Here is a 19719-nt window from a genome sequence, read left to right on the forward strand (position 1 = left end):
AGTGTTGAAAATAATGGTAGTATTTTGACTACGTATGTACAAAATGTTAGATGTTTGGTGGCAGTACTGTTCTTCAGGTAATCTGATAAAGATCTTTCTATCTCATTGTTGTAAATGTATTTCTTTAAAATAAAAATATATCATCGTTACACTGATTAAATTTATGTCTGGTGTAGTTATTCATATCATTCAGAAATATTCAACAAATTTTTTTTAAAAAAAGTAACTTCTGAACTGATTCTTTTAGACTTGAAATCTAAACATACCACATATATATTAATCTTATGAATGCATTTTGGATATCGAACGTAGCTAGATTATTTAAAGAATGTGAGTGCGAGAGTGTGTGTTAATTTAATTTTCTGATAAGATGTAAACTATATTATCTAATTTGCGCATAATTTTTTCATATCATACCCGATTAATTAATTAGTACATCAAACAACAATGGCAGATCATGAGGTCGCTAGCTACTCCATATATGTAAATTTAGCATGATAGTGAACTTCATAGTATTATATTAAGTACAAATGCGTGCGATTCGTAGGTTTTGGGAAAATAATTAGGACACACGGGAGAAGATACTTTTTTTTTAAAAAAAATGCCTAAAGAGAGGAAAATATAAAGAAACCTCGGAACGGGTTAGACCTAGAATGTCTCATCAGGGCTCCTGCTTCGGGAAGACTGAGGGGAATATATCTTGCAGCGTCCCATAATCAGAAATCTGGTACTGTTGATTGTCACGTGTGTTTAAAGTTTGCTGATGATACACATTGCTGGAGCCGCCGCCTCCGTATCCGTATACATTGTAAGGCATTTGATGAATAAACATTTCTTGATCAGGAAAGTTGGTTGGAGGGCAGTCCACTGTCAACTGCGGAGTTAGCATGGAGGGAGGGAATATTGTGCCGGCCACAGTTCCCCGGAGACTTGTCGGAAGATGGTGGTTGTGTTGGCCTTCGTAGGTCGTGATGACGATCGATGGGTCTTGGTAGGATCTTTCAACGCGTTTCTTGACCGGGCATTTCTGAGTCGTGCATCTGTAGTAGCTTCTGCAAGGGGCATTAGCAGCTTTTGTTATTAAATAGTGCGGAATATTCTTCAAACAAAGGGGTTGTTTTTAGAAATAACATCGTTGACTACGGTAGCCTGAGTTCCTGAATGCAATTCACACTAGGGTTGTTGTGTTCAAACTACGTACAAAGGTGTTCAAAGAGTCGTTTTTAAAAGTAGTACATAAATTTGGTTCTTCCAACATATACCGACTAAAGTACAAATGTTTGCATATAAATCTCAGTGTATATGCATGCAAGTTGTTATTAGGTACGTTACGTTTAAGGTTGAATACAAGCAAGTGGATTGCGAATCATGAATATTAATTAGCGTGTAATTTGTACCAGGAAACTCGATAAATTTCCAGGAAATTAACATTGAATAAACCTTGGATATGGGCTATTCTTGACTGCCTTTTGTCCATATTTTCTCCATCTGTATCCATCTTCCAAATGATCGACTTCACTCTTCGTCATGAAAGCAAATATGGGCTCCCTTTGCTTCTTCTCTCCTTTCTTCTTACCTTTGGTACCCCTTCATTCATCAATTGATAACATTAATAATTAACTTTAATTTCCACAAAAATAAATAAAAATAAGTATCTAACTCTTTCTTAGAGCTGCTGTCTTCTCCATCTTCAGGGTTCTCTTTTTTACCATCTGATTTCTTGTTCTTGCTCACATCTTCCTCACCTGCAGCTGCCTCAGTGGAAGAAGAGGAAATCGATGAGTTGGGCGTAGTAGGGTTTTCACCACCGTCCACCACCCGTTTCCGCTCATCCTTCGCTGTGTAAAACACCTCAGAAGACGGCCCAAATGAATCCGGAACGTTCTGTTCAAAGCTTCCATGCAAAATCCCGCCGGTGAAACTCATGTAACTATTAGACTGGTCAATCATTAGCAGATTCTGAACAGATGGGTTCTGCATATAAGCAAAAGTGTTTCCGGAAGTGTTGTTGCGGCCATTATCAACATGATCTTGAAAGGGGTGGTGATAGTAATAGTCGCCGAAATTTTCAGACATGGAGATCAAGGAAAGAAGAAATTTAGTAGGGTTGCAAAGGAAGAACAGGATTTGACAATTTGGGCAAATTTTGCTTGTGAAGTCTTTATATTTAAGCTTTGACGATGTACCCTCTTATTTTTATACGGGTCCCATTTAATACAGTTTTGATTGACAAAATTAATGAAAATATAATATAGAAAAATGATCATATTGTAATAAAATAAAATTGTGACACAATGAGTATAATTGTGTGTGAGTTGTGTCAGCAGTTCAGTGAAGTAGTCTTTGTTTACGAAACGTCAATGTTTCAAAAAATTGGTTAACCTGGCAAGAACGAGTGGCCTGGCACGTGTCCCCACTGATCCACCGCCATTTTGACCAAAAGCGACATTTCGCTGGCACGTGGGAGATGTTCTATGGTTAATTCTCCGGAGTTTGGTATCTCTTTGCCCCCATTGTCCCTTAATTACATGTCAACTTTCCATTCTTCTTTTCACATTTTTCATTATTTGAAACCTAAAAAATGGTTCCATAAAGAAGTTATTGTTGTTATTATTATTATTATTATTATTATCGTGAACTAATTTTTTTTTTTTTTTTGGCAATGAGAATGCTTAACATGTATTTGGATAATTTCTGAATAAATGGTTTTGAAATTAATAGATTTCAAAATTTTATGCATTGGAGTCGTTGAAAATCTATACGTGGAATTCCGTCGAAAGATTAACTACTAATGTTGGTTTAAACAGACTCTGCTTGTAGCTTAGTGGTCTCACCCGTCAGATTAGCTGGCTCCTCAGTCGTGGTTCGATCTCTCTACCCCGCATGTATTATAATAATAATAAAAATGATAAATTTAACAATCTACGGCGCTTTGTTCAAAATCAAAGCACATGATCCGCTATACTCGCCGACCAAAAAACATACTGTTGTGTTGTTATTTTGCTCTGAAAAACAAAAACATGTGAAGCATTCTTCTTTTAGAGAGCTCGCATTTTTGTATATAACTTAATAATTTGACAAAAATAACCTGAGAACAAATACTATTTTTCGATATTACTCTCTCAAAACATAAACCTTTTTATTTTTTATTTTTGTTTTTAAATTAATATTTAATTAAATAAATATCTAAAAAAATATTAATGAAATATTATATAATTGAAGCATAATAATATAGCAATATGTTTACATTCAGACGGGCAAGTATGACCGGCTTGCCATGTCACATCGCAATTAACATGCTCACTATAAATCAAATTAGGAATTTTTTCGAGACTTGTTTTTTATTTGATTCAATTCGTTAAAAATATTATTTTTTATATCAAATTTATTATTTTTTACCTTAAATATAGATCGCGTCGATAGATCTAACGGAAATATATTCACGTGTAATAATCCTAAAGTATAAGGTTTGGTCAAAATCAAATCACTACTAATCTTCTTACCAGTTAGTGTTGCTCGTTTAATTTGGAGGGATCTGTACCGACAATTAAAGGAGAACTATTAAATATGAACGTTTTGGCTACTCAATTATTTATATTTAATTACATTTTCCGATTAATAAATTCTTTAATTCCTACAAATTTTGTTATTTCTTGAATTTAAAAATAATAATAAATGACTGTCAATAAATAATTGCTTGAATAAAGTTAATGATAATGTTTATTTATTGTCCATGCATTGCATAAAGAACTACTAGAAAATGACCATATAGGTTGCCTAATGTATTATATACATATACGAACCATAATATAATTTTTATACGTACATAATAAAAATAATAATTCAATTTTTAGAGAGTAGAAATATTTTTGAAAATACGAAAAAATATAAATTATAAATACTCTATATAAAAATGTATTTTAATTTATTGAAAATGTCGAATATATTATATATGACAAAAACTTCTGTGAGACTCTCGTGTGTCGTATTTTGTGATAGAGATATCTTATTTGGGTCATCCATGAAAAAGTATTACTTTTTATGCTAAGAGTATTACTTTTGATCGTGAATATCGGTAGTGTTGAGTTGTCTCACTGATAAAAATTCGTGAGACCGTCTCACAAGAAACATTCTATATGTTAATAAATTTATAAATAGTGAAATCTGAAAGGAAAAAAAAATCTTAATAAGTTACAAATTTGTTAAGAGAAACGATATGATTGAATATGTAAGAATTTTCCATGACAAAAAAAGGGGCATGAGATTGTTGACCTTAGTAGCGTCGACAAGTGTACGTAAGGCCGTAAATGGCCTTTGATATTTGATTCCAACCAAGTCCCAATCACTGCAGAATTCAAACGTTTTGATATGTTACATATGTATAATAGATATTTATGTTACGATGGTTGATGAGTCGTTTATTTATTGAATGTAATGAAATATATCAAAATTATACGTCATATAAGTGAGTTGGTCGTCAACGATCTCACATAAGTGAACATAGTGAAAGTTCATCGTATAAAAATTTATATGCATAATTTCAGTGACATATCCATGAACTCTATATTGACCTATCCACGAAATTCATACGCAAACCATACGTATAATTGTTAATTTTAATTAGTACAATTTAAGATTTTAAGTTATGTCATCGGTATCAATAATTTTAGAATATTTAGTGTATATTTTTATTTAATAAAAATTATGATAAAAGGGGACATTCATGTATATATCAAAAGTTTACAATGTTGCAATTTGATAAATATTGGAGTTTGATTCGGCTAGTGTTGGAAATATGACAGGTGTGGTGCCTTCTTCTACGACAGAGTGTTTATTTTTACCGCTCTCGGGACGTACGCGTTCTTGATTGATGTATTCCGGGACACCCGTTGGTTTGTTTTTTTTATTGTTCTGCTGTTTTTCGGGTTGTCCTGTTGTAGTATGTCGTTATTTATGTTTTATGTCATGACTGTATAGTCTTTTCGGAGTTCTTGGTCTAGTCCTCTCCGTTAGGTTTTATTTGTGAATAAATAAAATGTTTTTTTTTTTTAAAAAAAAAAGTCTAAAGTTCTCAGTCGAAAAACGTGATTAAGTCAGCTGTTGACTGATTCAATGGTCTCACTTTCCAACAAAAATAAATAAATAATGAATAAGACAACATATTTTAATTATATTCCCTTTTCTAGTACTATTACGTTGCGATCTTCGACTGTGTTAGTAAACGATACATGCGTGTTGTACGTGTTATTATAATTTTTAATTTGATCAAATAATACTGAACAATTATCATATAATTATTTTCAATTTAAAAGAGTTCTTTGATTTAAAAAAGAAATTTTGTTTAGATTTTTTCTATGTAAAATATGACGTGACTTGATAAAGTTTTTTGTATGGTAAGAAAAATAATTATAAAATTAAATATTTTGATATTATATAAATAGTTACTCTAACTGTTTCAAACTTAATAATATAATAATATAGATAACATATTTGATTTTTATTTATATATAAATTTTAATTTAGTCAAAAGATTAATTAACTGATCAAATATTAAAATTTGACAATTAGAATTGTGATGTGGGCTTCAATTAAGTAAATCGACAACTCTTAATTATTTAGTATTTGAATTTTTGAGAATTTTATTGTAATTATTTATTGATTAACTGTATTAGCCAAAATAAGTTTTTAATAACATGTAATAACCTTAATCCAGTATTATCAACCACTTATTTAAATTTAATCTCATTATTATTCCGTGTATTTATTTTAAACTATATATATTATTAATATTTTTAAATGTAACTTTTTATAATGAAATTATTTTAAAATATAATATAAATTTTAGAATATAGTTCATCATAATTCAAATTTTTTGTTTGTATACTTTATAATATATTTGATAAATTGCAATACATAGGATTTTACATTTGGCATTCAAAAATCATATAATTAAATTATATTTTATGCATTATCTATATACAATTGGAAGAGGAAGCAAAGTCAATTTCCCAATCATTATATCCCATCTTACTCCATTTGGAATGTATATATTGAACGAGTCAACAAAATTTTTGAACATTTTTAAACTTCGGAATTTACGTCTCATGCCAACTCTAATTGAAGCATTAGGTATTCAATTAACTTGAAGATGGGAATAGATAGAATAGTGATTTTGACTTAAAATTACACTCAAATCCCACAAACTATGCACGAATAAAATAACGAGTATGTCTTTTGTGAGACAGTCTCACGAATCTTTATCTATGAGACGTGTCAACCCTATTGATATTCACACTAAAAAGTAATATTCTTAGCATAAAAAGTAATATTTTTTAATGGATGACTCAAATAAGAGATTCGTCTCACAAAATACGACCTGTGAGACCGTCTCACACAAATTTATACCTAAATAATAGAGCAATTATACCCTTTTACCGATAAATATTCCAATAGAATTTTTTTATATCTTATAATACACGTCGAATATATATATATATATATCACGACTCCCGAGACATTAGTGGATTAAGTAAGTTGATACTAGGTAAGTATTGTTTTAAAATGATGATCGTGCAAGACTTGACTTGGTCCACCAACCCCGATTTGTCATTAGTTTTCTAAATCATTTTTTAAATGATATATTATGCAACCAAGAGTCTTTCAATATCTTTTGAGTCACTATTTGATTTATGACCATGTTGATCTATTTCAACAAAGGGAAATGGAATAAACCATGTGGCTGATGGCTCCCTCATCTTAGTTTAAAGTTTAAAAGGACAAAACTCTAAATGTTTTTTAGTTTATAGTTAAAACTTCTGATAAATAATCTTTTCGTCGTATAATAGTCTCACGAATCTGGTCGACTCAAAAAAAATATTTTGAACATAAAAACTAATATTTTTCATAGAACACGTGGCATTGGAGAACCAATGAGACAATCAATTTTTGTGTGATTCAAATATTTTATGCTTTTACTAATATCTATTTAAAATGATATTTATAACTTGAAGGACTCTAGTTTCGGAATAACTTGATGTGTAAGCATTGAAAAAACACCTTATACATTTTTTTTTTTTAAAAAAATAAAACTACAATTGAAAATTTTGACATCCAATAATTTGAAATCAATAAAACTAACGTAAATTCAAATTCCAATCCTTCCATCAAAATAAAATGGAAAAAAAGAAAAAAACAACTCTGAATTGTCTTGCTACGTTACAAGACTATATATCTAGTTGATCAGTTAGAAAAAAATCAATGTTATATTAATTCTTCATCATATTTTAGTTCATACTTTTCAAGTTTCCCTCATCTGATCGCCTTTGCCTTGGCACTCCATAATTAAGCAACTTATAGAAGAAACAAGAACCACTATCATATATACAACGAAATGAACATGTTGAACCTCCATACTTTGCTAGCACTAACTGGCTGACTTATTTCCACCCGAGACGAGCCATGTATCCTGAAAGACCCCGATGCTTTGAACTTCAGGAACGTAGAAAAACTCGTTTCATCTGTTGTCCCACGATCGTTGCAAACCAAAACAGAGGTCACACTGCTCCTTTGTATTTAATGATCTCTTGTATGCTAATAGTATTTTCAAGAGTTCTGGGGAGGAACCACCATTTTGTAGCAGAAAACAACAGAAAATATCATAGCTTCGTACAATCTGTAGATGAACTGCATCTTTTTGATCAGTGGTGACTTTCCATAAGATCGCCAAGGGTGATCTTACCACAGTTTCCAGTATCCAAACGATCAAACTGTCTGCATATCTGCAAGATGTCTTTTTCCGAAACCTTGCACATTTCTTTAAGCTTGTATATTACGTACTCGGATTTACTGCACATAACACAAGAAGGAACAAAGAATTTTTAAAAAACCGAGCACTATGTCAAGAAAGACTAAGATAAAATATATAGTCGAAACAAAAATATTGAATTTCATAATTAGATTTCATTCCTTGGGGAGTCGATATGCAAATAGAAGTATGTAAAGTGTTAAAATATACAGAGAATTTTTCACTCGAACCACAAAATTTGTATCCATCAGAAGAATTTGATGGGAATACCCGGTGCAATTGTTACCAGTACACAGGATAAAGTTATTACTTCACCTCGAAATGTGAGAAAAGTTAAATTATATATGGATATAATCCATCTCATAATCGAGAAACTAAAAAGGTCATCTTAACAATTAAAGAACAAAAATAATTTTCAAGAAGCAATGAACATGAAAAGATCTCAATTGCCTATTTAAGTGAAATTCCTAAGTTCAGGGCAGGTTCATGAAAAGGAGGTACACTGGTTGGTTCTTGGACCTGTATATAAAAACGCACATAAGTTCGAAAACTATAGTTTAGTTCTTGCATAGTTTGGAGGTTCAAAATGGATACACAGGTGCTAAACTAGTACCTAGTAAACCATCTCGATTTAAATATGTCAACACATACTTGATACTTGTATCAACTACAATTTCAAGTTAACTAAATTACTGACAGATAATTAAGAACATACCTCACAAAACCATTGTTATCAATATCAGCAGCAAGAAATTGAGCTACAGTCATATCTTGTCCAAGCACCCACTTTGCCATCCTTCTATGCCGCTTATCGACTCTGGCCTCAGCCAAGTAGAGAAAGGCTCTAGCAACCGCAAGTGTAGACACAAGCAACCAAACCGATGCAAAAATCCGACCCGTTACAGAATTAAATGCCCTGTCACCATATCCAACGGTTGTGACAGACATAACCGACAAATAGAATGAATCCAATAAATTCATCTTCTCAACAAAATGCAAAACAGCAACCCCAATTCCAATACAAAGAACCACAACCCCCAAGGCCAGTGTCACTTTCATCCGAATCCTCATCCTTCCCTTTTTCACATCAATAATATAAGATCCAGGATCATGAGATCCCCTACCCTTGATAGTCCTTAAAAGATAATTCTCTTGTAAATCAAGCACATAACTAACCATACCAGATAACAAAATATCAATAAACCCAAACCCCACAAGTACAAATGCAATAGAAAACAGCTTAGTTAAAGTACTATCAGGGGTTATGTCGCCATACCCAATTGTACACATAGTCACAATGCAAAAGTACAAAGCATCGACCACAGGATGTGTCTCAACCCCCCTGAATTTATCCTTGTTGACAAAGTAAATAACCACACCAAGAGCCAAATACACGATCAAAAGCAGAAAACCCTGTCTCACAATTGAAGATTTACCAAACTGTGGCTTCTTTGTGCAAGAAGAATGGTCGATCTCATTGATGGTAGCCATGGCAGGCGCAGTCTTGGACCTGTGGAGATTGCTTTTGGAAGCTGAATAGTTGGGATCATGCAACCAAGATTTTTGGTTTTCTGGATCAAGATTGGATCTTTCATCGTCAATATTGGTAATAGAAGGTTTGGGGGAGGTGAGGCTTAAAGTCAAGGCCTCGAGAATGCTTGAAGAGGAAGTCTCCTTCAGAAGGGATGATGAAGATGAAGGGGAACCAAATATGAGCATGTCTTTGAGTTCTTTAGAGGAAGGAGTGAGGGGCGTGGGCGGAACCGTAATTTCAGCATTTTCTGGTACAGGGCAAAGCGGTGGTGGCGGTGATGGTTGTGGCATTCTGGGGCTGATATAAGGGAGGAGGGGTTCTTTTTCCATTTGGGTTGCAGGGGGGAATAGGCGTTTGAGCTTGGTGAATTGCCGTTATGTTCCAAGATTCCCGGTGGTGGCAGCGGCGGCGATGGTGGGGATGCAAGCACTTTGAGAATCCTTACAAAAGGTCAAATGGTTCGGTTTGGGATCTGTCATTCTTGGCCGTGCCTACATTGTAGCCTATTAGGTAATGATTGTTAACAAAATTAAGGAACCAAGTCGGTCATATATATACATATATATATATAGGGATATATGATTGATTTTTATATTAAAAAAATCGACAAAAATGATTTATGCCGTAATAAATGAAACTGGAAATTCGAATAAAATGGGGATGGATCGTTAAATTAAAATAATTCGACTTATGTATAAAAATTGGAAATTTAATTTAATCAAGTTAAAACGTGTGATATGGCACAAATCATGCCAAGTGTTCTTCAAACATATGTATGTACTGTCATTACACTGCTGCCACCGAACCTGGTAATCTTGTCTTCTAGGAAAATATCAAAACTAGATAGATATCAATTCAGTTTAGAAATTTTTTTACATCTTAAGATATGGTCAGCATTTCACTTTATAAATTCAAAAGCTTTGAATTGACTATTAAATTAATGGATAATTTAATAATTATGATACATGGAAAAAGAAATTTAATTGACACATGCTGCTTCAAAAAAATTAAATTAAATGACATATATTATATCAATTGTATTTTAAGAAAAATGACATGCAAAAGGCGATCAATGTTAAAGACTCTCGTTCAATTCAAGATGATAATAAAGTGGATTTGAGTAAGATTTATATCTTCGTCATCTTTATCTATTTATTATATTCATGATCATCTTTATCATCGATATTCAATTTCATAATCATACACATACATGTTCCATATTGAATATTCATATCATACCCAAATATATTATCATTATTTATAATTGTATTTTCTCAAATTTGAATTATTTTAAGTAAGATATGTATATTTACTAAAATGTTGAGAACGTTATGGAAAAATAAATATAAAAATTATCAATTAAATATTATAGAAAAATAAAAAAAATATTAGAAACAAATTATTTTAACATAATTATGCTATAAAAATAACATCAACTTCATATTAATAATTTTCTTCATTTCATCCAACTAATAAAATTCAACAAATCATATTAAAATTAATATCATAGCCAAAAAATATTTGGGTCGGATATAGGTAGGATTCACTAAAATCCGCCTTCATCCTCATACCTGAAAATCCTCATACCCGATTACCCATTTATTTAATCGGATAAAAAATCTTCTCCATGCCCTCCCCATTCGTGACAGGTATCGAATTTTCCATGGGGTTCCAAAGAAACTGTCCACCCTACGTCAAATATATAACTAGCATGTATATTGTAAAATGATATTTGAGACTAAATATGTAATTAAGAAAAAAGAAGAGAGATATCAAAGCTCACAAAAGGTATTTAGGATTAGAAAAATTAAATTCTCAAAAAAAAGTAACACAAAAAAATTAAAGTAAATTTTTTTTAAGTCCAATTAAATTAATTTAAATTAAAAATATTATATTCAAGTATATTATTAAGAGTATTTTAGAAGAAAAAATGTTATGACAATCAGCATGATTGTAATGTTGTACAAACGTGCTATGTGAACCTTTGAGTTACCGAGTGAATGTAAATGCAGTTTGTATTCTAATTCAAAACCTTTGCTGACAAAATATATCAGGAAGCCAACTGCACTTCTTGAAACAGATCGCAGGAAGTAGCCCATAAATCCTCAGCAAGCTTCACATTGTGAGAGAGCGCCGAAGATTTCAGACAACACCCACTTCCTCCGAAAAAGTATACTCCTGATATTTCCTGAAATAAATCGAGGAGCGAAATAAAATTAGGGGCGATTTCTTAAATTAGAAGGAGCCAAACAAGTTCGTAGCTCGAAGACACTATATAGCTTCCTTGATTATTGATTATAATTGATGCTTTGGCGTCTAAAACCTCGAGTATCATTCACAATAGAAATAATTGATAAAAAACTAAACTATGCATTCAATAAGCAGTACACAATTAGAATGTCAGATGCTTACTGGAGGGGCAAGCGCTCCATCAACTATTGCGCGTACACCGGTTTCAGAAGAGTGAAGCAGACCCAAAAGATTCAAGACTATATAAGCCATCTGGGAGATGCACGAGGGAATTTCTCGCATGATATTGGTTTTCACGGCTCCAGGATCTACGGCACTTGAGTATCAAGAAAGCCAAAATCGATTAGAAAACATTGAAACCATGACTCGGAGTCACGACAATTATCACACTCGTGCTATGAACATTCAGCAATGTAAATGAGTAATAGACTGAAAATTGTGCAGTAAACCATATAGTTTAATCATAACACGACTTTTTTCCACAGCCAAAAAATGACAAGAAACCAAACAACAATAATTAAAATTCATCCACAATGATCAAAGTTCTATACATACATCCATAATCCAATGGAATCTCTACAACTTAGCATAACTTTAAGTCTGGACTTGTAACAATCATTTGATGCTCTTATTGTGTCACTTTTGCAACATGCACTAAAATCATAATATCGTAAGGTACATCACAATACTGAGCTAGGAACAAAAGAAGTTTGAAATGAAACAAGATGATACAACCGAATTAATGAAAATTGCTTACACAACAGAGAGGTGATGAGATTTCTCTGCTCTGCCAGCTTGTCGATGAAGTTCATACGTGAAAAGTAGAAGGCATACTGTCGATCGAAAATGCTCTTAGCAATCAAAATGGCAAACAATCAAATTAACCTGAGTTTCAAAAGAAGCTTCTCACATTTAGAATACTCGTATATTCGAGCATAGGGGTAGCACCTAGATTTCAAAAAACACGTTCCAGAAACAGTTTCTCTGTCTGCCGGCATGTCCCAAACTGAACCCAAAAGAAACAACGATGCTCATGAAAGACCAAATAGAGTTTATTTTATTCAGAAAGTGCGACCATCATCAGAGTGAGAAATTTTGATCAAATGGGAAGGACATGGACATGGTATACACACGGATCATTAGAAACAGCCATTGACACGGTAATCGAATTGGAAACGGAGGCTAAATGACAACAGCATGACATCGTCATGACTTCATATAGTGCAGGTCATAAACAAACTTACCATTCCAATGTGTAAAGGATGAGACATTGACCACACGAGAAGGAACGGGGCTATTTTCCAGAAGAGGAAGTAAAACTTTGGTAAGACAAAATGCACCAATATAATTAATAGCCATCATCCTGAAAAATTAAGCAAATTTAATTGTTGCTTATTTTCAGATACATAAACAGCAGACTATTTTATTCTCTTCCTATCTTGGCTTTAATTTTACAAGAAGTCAAGCCAGTCTACTACAAATTATGTGATGCTATGACAATTATAGGGAAATACTCAGTAATAACTGATCATATCCTTCTGAGGTGATTCTACAAGAAGTTGCCAGGATCCCAGCATTATTTATCAGGAGCTGAATAGAAGGATGAATGTTTGAATCTATTAGCCAGTGCTGAATAGAGCTTTTGAATTTGATGATCGATTTTAAGGAAGATAAATCAAGCTGAAAAGCTTTCAAACATGCGTCATTGTTTTGACTTCTGATATCAGACAAAACCTGAAAAATAAAACTATTGAAAAATCATTCATTGTAAAGTGGGATGTGCATTGCTGATGTAAAAAGCAGGTGCAACACCTTTGACAGCAGTTCAGATGACCGTCCAACTGCAAGTATGAGAATAAATTATAATTCAACTGAGAAAAAAGATAAGACTACTATTTTTTTGTTAATCAACATGAAAGAGGATGATTTTCTCGATAAGAATCCTAGCATGGAATAATAAATTGGCGATCTTCCACATTTTAAAAAATGTAAAAAACTATGGAATAAGTTGAAATATTAAGCACGCTATGTGATTATAAATTTCTTATAAAGGAAGAATAGAAGAGAAAATACCAAGAACAACATAAAAGCCCTCTTTTGAGAGAGCATGCGCCGCAGCAGCGCCCAGACCAGATGTGGCCTGTAAATCAATCAGCCAAAACAATATATTTGCCTCAATTCTAAGCATTTATAACTGCTTATTGCATTGTATCAAAAGCATATGCATTCACAATCATTACGATCTTATAGAAGAACAATGATGATCAATTTACCCCTGTTATTACGCAGATGGGGAGCCCCCTCAGAGTCGCTGCCTTGGATTTGAGTTCTTGGGGAGAACCACCAGAATAAATTTTCGATTTTGACAAGAAAAGGGTATGGGAGAACAACTTCAAGAAGGAAAAAATGAGAGATAGAGTCCAAAGGACTGCCATCCTCCAGAATTGCACAGTGCGTATAAACTGAAAAGCCTCTGTTACTACCTCCACCACTTTCATCCTTTGTTCTCCAACGCTTTGAGAAGTCTACAATATGACTAAGCAAAGAAGAATTCAACCTTCTCTTTTACGTTACAGAGGAAGTAATCGCACCCAACTGGAATCAAAGAATTAGTAGATCTCCTACCTATTATCTGGATATACCAAGAAAGATGTACGGTCTAATGAGGCGGATCCAACCACGATCCTATAATAAGAACAAGAGATAATTCAAATCGAAGCAATTGGATTTCCAACTCGGGCCTATATGACCGATCAATAGAAACAGGATATATAAAATCTGAAATTTCTCACTTGAGGAGACTTTTAGACCGCCATTGCTGTAGAAATATTGGTTAACTTGCACGAGTATGAAACGTCTCTCAGTACCACAGAGCAAGCACTCGATGAATTCCTCGAATACCTAAAATCGAGTTTTATTCACATGAATGAAGATTATAATCTAGTCTAGTAAACATAAAAGCTCCAAAACACAATAGAAGCTGCGAAAAATACAAATTGTATGCACTAGTTTCTCCACAGGAATAAATCATGCATCATTATATCAACCTAAAAATCATAACGATATCCAACAATCACTTAGAAACGACAGGGATATACAAAATCTAACGATTTTTACATAATTCCAAGCACGAAACGAACAGTATTGAAAAACATAAAATTTAAATTACTCGGAAAAGCAAGAGTTAAGAAGGTCATCTTGCGTTTTCTCACTCAAAATCATTGCTCCTCGGCGACGCAAACCGCCAGACCGCTGCCGCGTGCGGTGTGATTTTCTGGTCTTCACTCTGTTGTGTTTGGCTTGTTGCTTCGCCCGCACTGCTTTGTATGTTTTGAAAAAAAAAAGTATAATTACGGGAGTTTTATTAATTTTTGTTACATGAAATCCACTTTTAATTTTGTGGTTAAAATTGACAATTGTAACCTCCCGTTGATTGTTTTTTTATTTTTCTTTTTTGGGAAATTTATTAATAATTGCTTCCTAAAATAAACTTATCTAGGACTTTAGTTATTCAAAAAATTATTTTAAATTTATTAATATCCATAAATATGAAAAAAATTATTTCTAATTAAACTAATTGCTAATCTTGCTTTAATTTGTTTTCAAATTTTCCTATGAAGTGAACTTTTATTCTAATGTTTTTTATATTTTATCTCGAGCTTTTAAAAGATTTGGGTGATCAATTGTTTTTGGAAATTTTGTTAAAGCATAAACAAAACATATATAGGTTCAGTTTAAAATTTTTCTTAGTTATTTTAGATTATTTTTTACGAAATATCTATATAACATTGCCTACATTTTAATTGTAGGTTTGAAAAAAAATTAATATATATTGATATCATAATTTTTCATCATTTAATATCTATTTCATACAACTTTTTATTTTTTATAACAATTGCTTAATTGATTTTGAAAATATATTTTTTATTTTCTACCATTAAACTTTTAAATTTCAATAATATATAACTATATTTTTTTACTAGTTCTCGTACAGCACAACAATCTTCTGCTCATGATATCTTGGAAACTAACAATGGCCAGAACACCGTAGAGATTATTGCTGCTCATACCACGGATGGGAATGGAAATACGCACGCTAATGAAGGTACTTCGCATATCTCTGATAATACCAAGAAATCTGTGGATATTAATCCATCAAAGATGAGCTCACGTCCTGTTATATCTGAGATGCCTTCCAAGAGAATTAAAGTCTCGTATGCCAGTTTGTTTAAAAATAATAGAATGGCCAATGATAATTACAAGCTTGAGTTTGTGGATACCGGTAATGATATCCTCACGTTTGACATTAATGATGTCGACTCTGTTGAGGATACTTATGGTATATGCCTTCTTGGTTACGTGATTAGTGGAAAACCCCCTACTGCAGCTTTATTTGATTTGGTTAGAAGATGGGGCTCTGATGTTAAGTTCCAAACTCATGAAAGTGGTTGGATTGTCTTTACTTTTCCAAATGTGGAAGCTAAAGAGCGCATCTTGAACGGAGGAACTTACGTGGTTTTTGGGTTTCATTTGTTTCTTAAAGAAATGCCGAGATGTTTCAGATTTAGAGAGGAAGACATGAATACGGTGCCATCTTGGGTCCAAATACATGGTTTACCACCGGATTGTTGGAATTTCAAGATATTGAGTAAAGTGGCTTCTCGAATAGGCACTCCAATTCATATGGATATGCTCACATATCAGCGGAAAAGAGTTAGATATGCTCGAGTTTTGATTGAAACTGAAACGTCCAAGCCAAAACCTACTGAAATGAAAATAGTTTTACCAATTGGTGATGTGGTCATTACCTTTGAATATGAACAAGAACTGAAAATCTGCCCAATTTGCCACAAGGTAGGCCATACTAGGGAAACTTGTGTTCATCAAAATCACCATGGCAATCATGGCACGAATAGTAATGTGGAACAAAATGGCACAAACTCAAAGCGTGCTCGTTCTAAGAGTGTCACTTGGAGATCAGGCCCTTCTAGGGGCCGTTCTGCTGCGAGGAAAACATCGAGAACAGGTGCTTCGCATAATTCATCAAGAGCAACAGACATAGGGGGTGACAATACTACTGCCCTACCTAATGATGTTGCTGATAAATCTGTCACTCAATCTGATGTATTGCATAATACTGCAGATACAGGTGCTGGACAAGAGTCTCCTGTTATTGATAAAGGTAAGAAGCCAATGGACTGTGATCATGTTGGAACGAATAGTTGTAAAGATGGCGCAAGTGCTCCTGTTTTCAAAACAGTCACTAACAAAAAGAATAATAAAAAGAACAACAAGAAGAAGAATAAAAGGGAGGATCAGGGATGTGGTAACAATAAAGAGATGACAGATTTTTTCGAAGATATGGAAGGAACAATGAAAAGGGGCGGCAACCCAAAATTGCCTTTGGTTCCCAATGAAAATGGCTTGTTGGAATGTTAGAGATTTCCATAAACCTCTAAAACAAAAGAGTGCCCAATCTCTCATGAGCACTCATAGGATTGATGTATTTGGTATTTTAGAATCGAAATTCGATGATATGGCTCTCAACAACATGTTGCATGTAAGATTCCAAGGTATGCATGTCGTTAATAATTTTCATCTTAGTCCAAAGGGCATAATTTTTGTTTTATGGAACCCCTTGGTGGTTGATCTCGATGTCATTGGCTTGCATGAACAATATATCCATGTTAGAATCACTTGTCGCAGAACACAGCATACATTTTATGCTACTTTTGTCTATGGGCTTAATACAATTTGTCAAAGAAGATTGTTATGGAATGATTTGATTTCTTTTGGTACTACTTGCCGTGAGCCTTGGATGTTGTTGGGTGATTTCAATAATGTCCTGTCTCAGGAAGAGAAACTCGGGGGACTAAAAGTTAAGAATTACGAAACAAAGGACTTTGATGAGTGCATTAATTCTGTTGATCTCTCTGATTTACGCTATATTGGTTGTTTTTATACATGGCTCAGCCCCCATGTGCGATGTAAGTTAGATCGGGTGCTTGTTAATAGTCATTGGTTCAGCTTGAATACCGTGGGCTTGGCAGAGTTTTTGGCTCCGGGATGTGTTTCTGATCACACTCTTTCTATTGTATCTTTTCTTGATAATGTTGGGAAGCAGAAAAGACCATTCAAATTTTTCAATATGTGGACTCTAAGTGATAATTTTGAGATATTGGTCAGGAATAATTGGAAGTGCAGAGAACGTGGTACAGAGCAGTTTAGACTCAAGCATATGTTCAAACGATTAAAGAAGCCACTTCATCAGCTCAATCGAAATAATTTCAGTCATATATCTGTGCGTGCAGGTAAAGCTAAGCAGGAACTTGTTGCCTTGCAAGAATCACTACTGAATAATGATATTGTGACTGATGGTTACAAAGATGTCAAACACAAGGCAGAGAGATTGTTGGAAGCGGAGAGATTATTCATTGCTCAGAAGGCGAAAATCCAATACACAAAGCAAGGTGAATCGATGTACTAAGTTCTTTTATGATCTTATAAAGAGAAACAACAAACGTAATGCTATTGTGGCTCTTACAAAATCTGATGGTTGCACAACTACTGATATGGCTGAAATTGCAAATGAGTTCATTATTCACTACAAGAATCTCTTGGGATCTAAAGTAACCACAGCAAACTTGCATTCCGACAGTCTACTTGATGGGCCGAAAGTTCAGAGTGATGAATGGCAGGATCTTGTTAGAGTTCCAACTAGAGCGGAAGTTGATGCTGCACTTTTTGATATTGATAATGACAAAGCCCCTGGTTCGGATGGGTATGGCGCATTCTTATTCAAAAGTACTTGGCATATTATTGGCTCGGATGTATCAAAGGCAGTATTTGAATTCTTCAGAAATGGGAAACTACTGAAACAATGGAATCATTCGATAATATCCTTGATACCGAAAATGGCAGCTGCTTCTTCGGTAAATGATTACAGGCCTATATCATGTTGTACTGTATTTTACAAGATAATTTCAAAGATGCTTGTTAACAGACTGAGACAGGTTATTGGTAATTTGGTTGATGATGCACAAACGGGCTTCATTGAAGGTAGATCGATAGTTGATAACATTCATTTGGCACAAGAACTACTAAGGAAATATGCTAGGAAACGTGGCTCACCACGATGCATGCTCAAAGTTGACTTAAAGAAGGCGTATGACACTGTTAATTGGAGCTTCTTGAAACATGTTCTGTCATTCTTGAATTTTCCTCCAACCTTTGTTGATTGGATCATGGAATGTGTGTCAACAACTACATACTCAATTGTGATAAATGGGCATTTTCACGGACATTTTGAGGGGCAAAGAGGATTTCCTCAAGGTGATCATCTATCTCCCTACTTGTTCACTTTGTGCACCGAAGTTTTAGCAAGAGATTTGAAGCGCATGTCACGTAATAATAATTTTGGATTTCATCCTAAGTGCCAAAAGTTTTCAATCACGCACTTAGCCTATGCTGATGATTTATTGTTGCTTTCGAGAGGAGATGTGTGTAGTGTTGCTATGATTATGCGTTGTTTGAATAACTTTGGGGATATGGCGGGATTAAGGATCAATTTCTTGAAGTCAGATGTTTACATTGCAAGTGTTTCGGATACTGTTAGACAGGAAATCATTGATGCCACTAGATTCACTGCATGGGCAACTACCATTTCGGTATTTGGGTGTTCCACTTGCGGCAAGAAAATTGACAGCATCGGATTACAGTGCCCTGGTCGATGCAATCTCATACAAGATCTCTTCCTGGCCAAGGAATTCTTTATCACATGCAGGGAAACTTGAGCTTATCAGGTCAGTTGTGCAAGGAATTGAATGTTATTGGTTATCTATACTTCCTTCGTGCGTTATTGATAACATTTATTCATTGTGTCGGAAATTTGTGTGGCCAACCAAACACCCACCTATTGCTTGGGTAGAACTTTGCAAGCCAATTGAAGCAAGGAGGTTGGGGGTTGAAAATTTTGAAAGCGTGGAATAAATCTTTGCTTGCGAAAACGCTTTGGAATATTCATAGCAAAAAAGATTGTCTTTGGATAAAATGGGTAAATCATGAATACAGCCATTTTCAGAATGTTTGGAGATGGGATTGGCACAAAGAACAATCACCGCTTATAAAACAA

At 33.8% G+C, this 19719-nt stretch overlaps 4 protein-coding genes across 10 annotated transcripts; 1 reads left to right on the top strand and 3 right to left on the bottom strand.

Annotated features, from left to right (window-relative positions):
- Window positions 1–480: 480 nt before the first annotated feature.
- Window positions 481–2170, bottom strand: LOC142542559 (WRKY transcription factor 71-like). The gene is made up of 3 exons (XM_075649247.1): window positions 1661–2170; window positions 1441–1587; window positions 481–1052 (listed from the first exon to the last, which is right to left on the bottom strand). The coding sequence occupies exons 1-3, from the start codon at window positions 2074–2076 to the stop codon at window positions 662–664; spliced, it is 954 nt and encodes a 317-aa protein (XP_075505362.1). The 5' UTR covers window positions 2077–2170; the 3' UTR covers window positions 481–661.
- Window positions 2171–7245: 5075 nt separating this feature from the next.
- On the bottom strand, window positions 7246–9871 carry LOC142542562 (two-pore potassium channel 3-like). Its single transcript, XM_075649250.1, has 2 exons — window positions 8520–9871; window positions 7246–7845 (listed from the first exon to the last, which is right to left on the bottom strand). Exons 1-2 carry the CDS (start codon window positions 9665–9667, stop codon window positions 7698–7700), a joined length of 1296 nt encoding a protein of 431 aa, XP_075505365.1. The 5' UTR covers window positions 9668–9871; the 3' UTR covers window positions 7246–7697.
- A 1347-nt stretch (window positions 9872–11218) lies between these two features.
- LOC142542563 (uncharacterized) lies at window positions 11219–15000 on the bottom strand. 7 transcript variants are annotated; one of them, XM_075649256.1, is made up of 12 exons: window positions 14801–15000; window positions 14381–14489; window positions 14214–14273; window positions 13862–14124; window positions 13662–13728; window positions 13401–13429; window positions 13114–13322; window positions 12833–12951; window positions 12499–12594; window positions 12346–12421; window positions 11751–11904; window positions 11219–11526 (listed from the first exon to the last, which is right to left on the bottom strand). In XM_075649256.1, the coding sequence occupies exons 4-12, from the start codon at window positions 14084–14086 to the stop codon at window positions 11389–11391; spliced, it is 1113 nt and encodes a 370-aa protein (XP_075505371.1). In that variant the 5' UTR covers window positions 14087–14124; window positions 14214–14273; window positions 14381–14489; window positions 14801–15000; the 3' UTR covers window positions 11219–11388. The 7 variants fall into 7 exon arrangements, with proteins under 7 accessions (XP_075505371.1, XP_075505370.1, XP_075505368.1 ...); XM_075649255.1 differs by having other exon boundaries at window positions 13862–14113; window positions 14758–15000; XM_075649253.1 differs by having other exon boundaries at window positions 14758–15000.
- A 2124-nt stretch (window positions 15001–17124) lies between these two features.
- LOC142541345 (uncharacterized) lies at window positions 17125–18075 on the top strand. The gene has a single exon (XM_075647892.1). The coding sequence runs from the start codon at window positions 17125–17127 to the stop codon at window positions 18073–18075; it is 951 nt and encodes a 316-aa protein (XP_075504007.1).
- Window positions 18076–19719: the final 1644 nt, after the last annotated feature.

The sequence above is a fragment of the Primulina tabacum genome, chromosome 4 (assembly GCF_025594145.1).
Source record: "Primulina tabacum isolate GXHZ01 chromosome 4, ASM2559414v2, whole genome shotgun sequence".
NCBI classification, from domain to species: domain Eukaryota; kingdom Viridiplantae; phylum Streptophyta; class Magnoliopsida; order Lamiales; family Gesneriaceae; genus Primulina; species Primulina tabacum.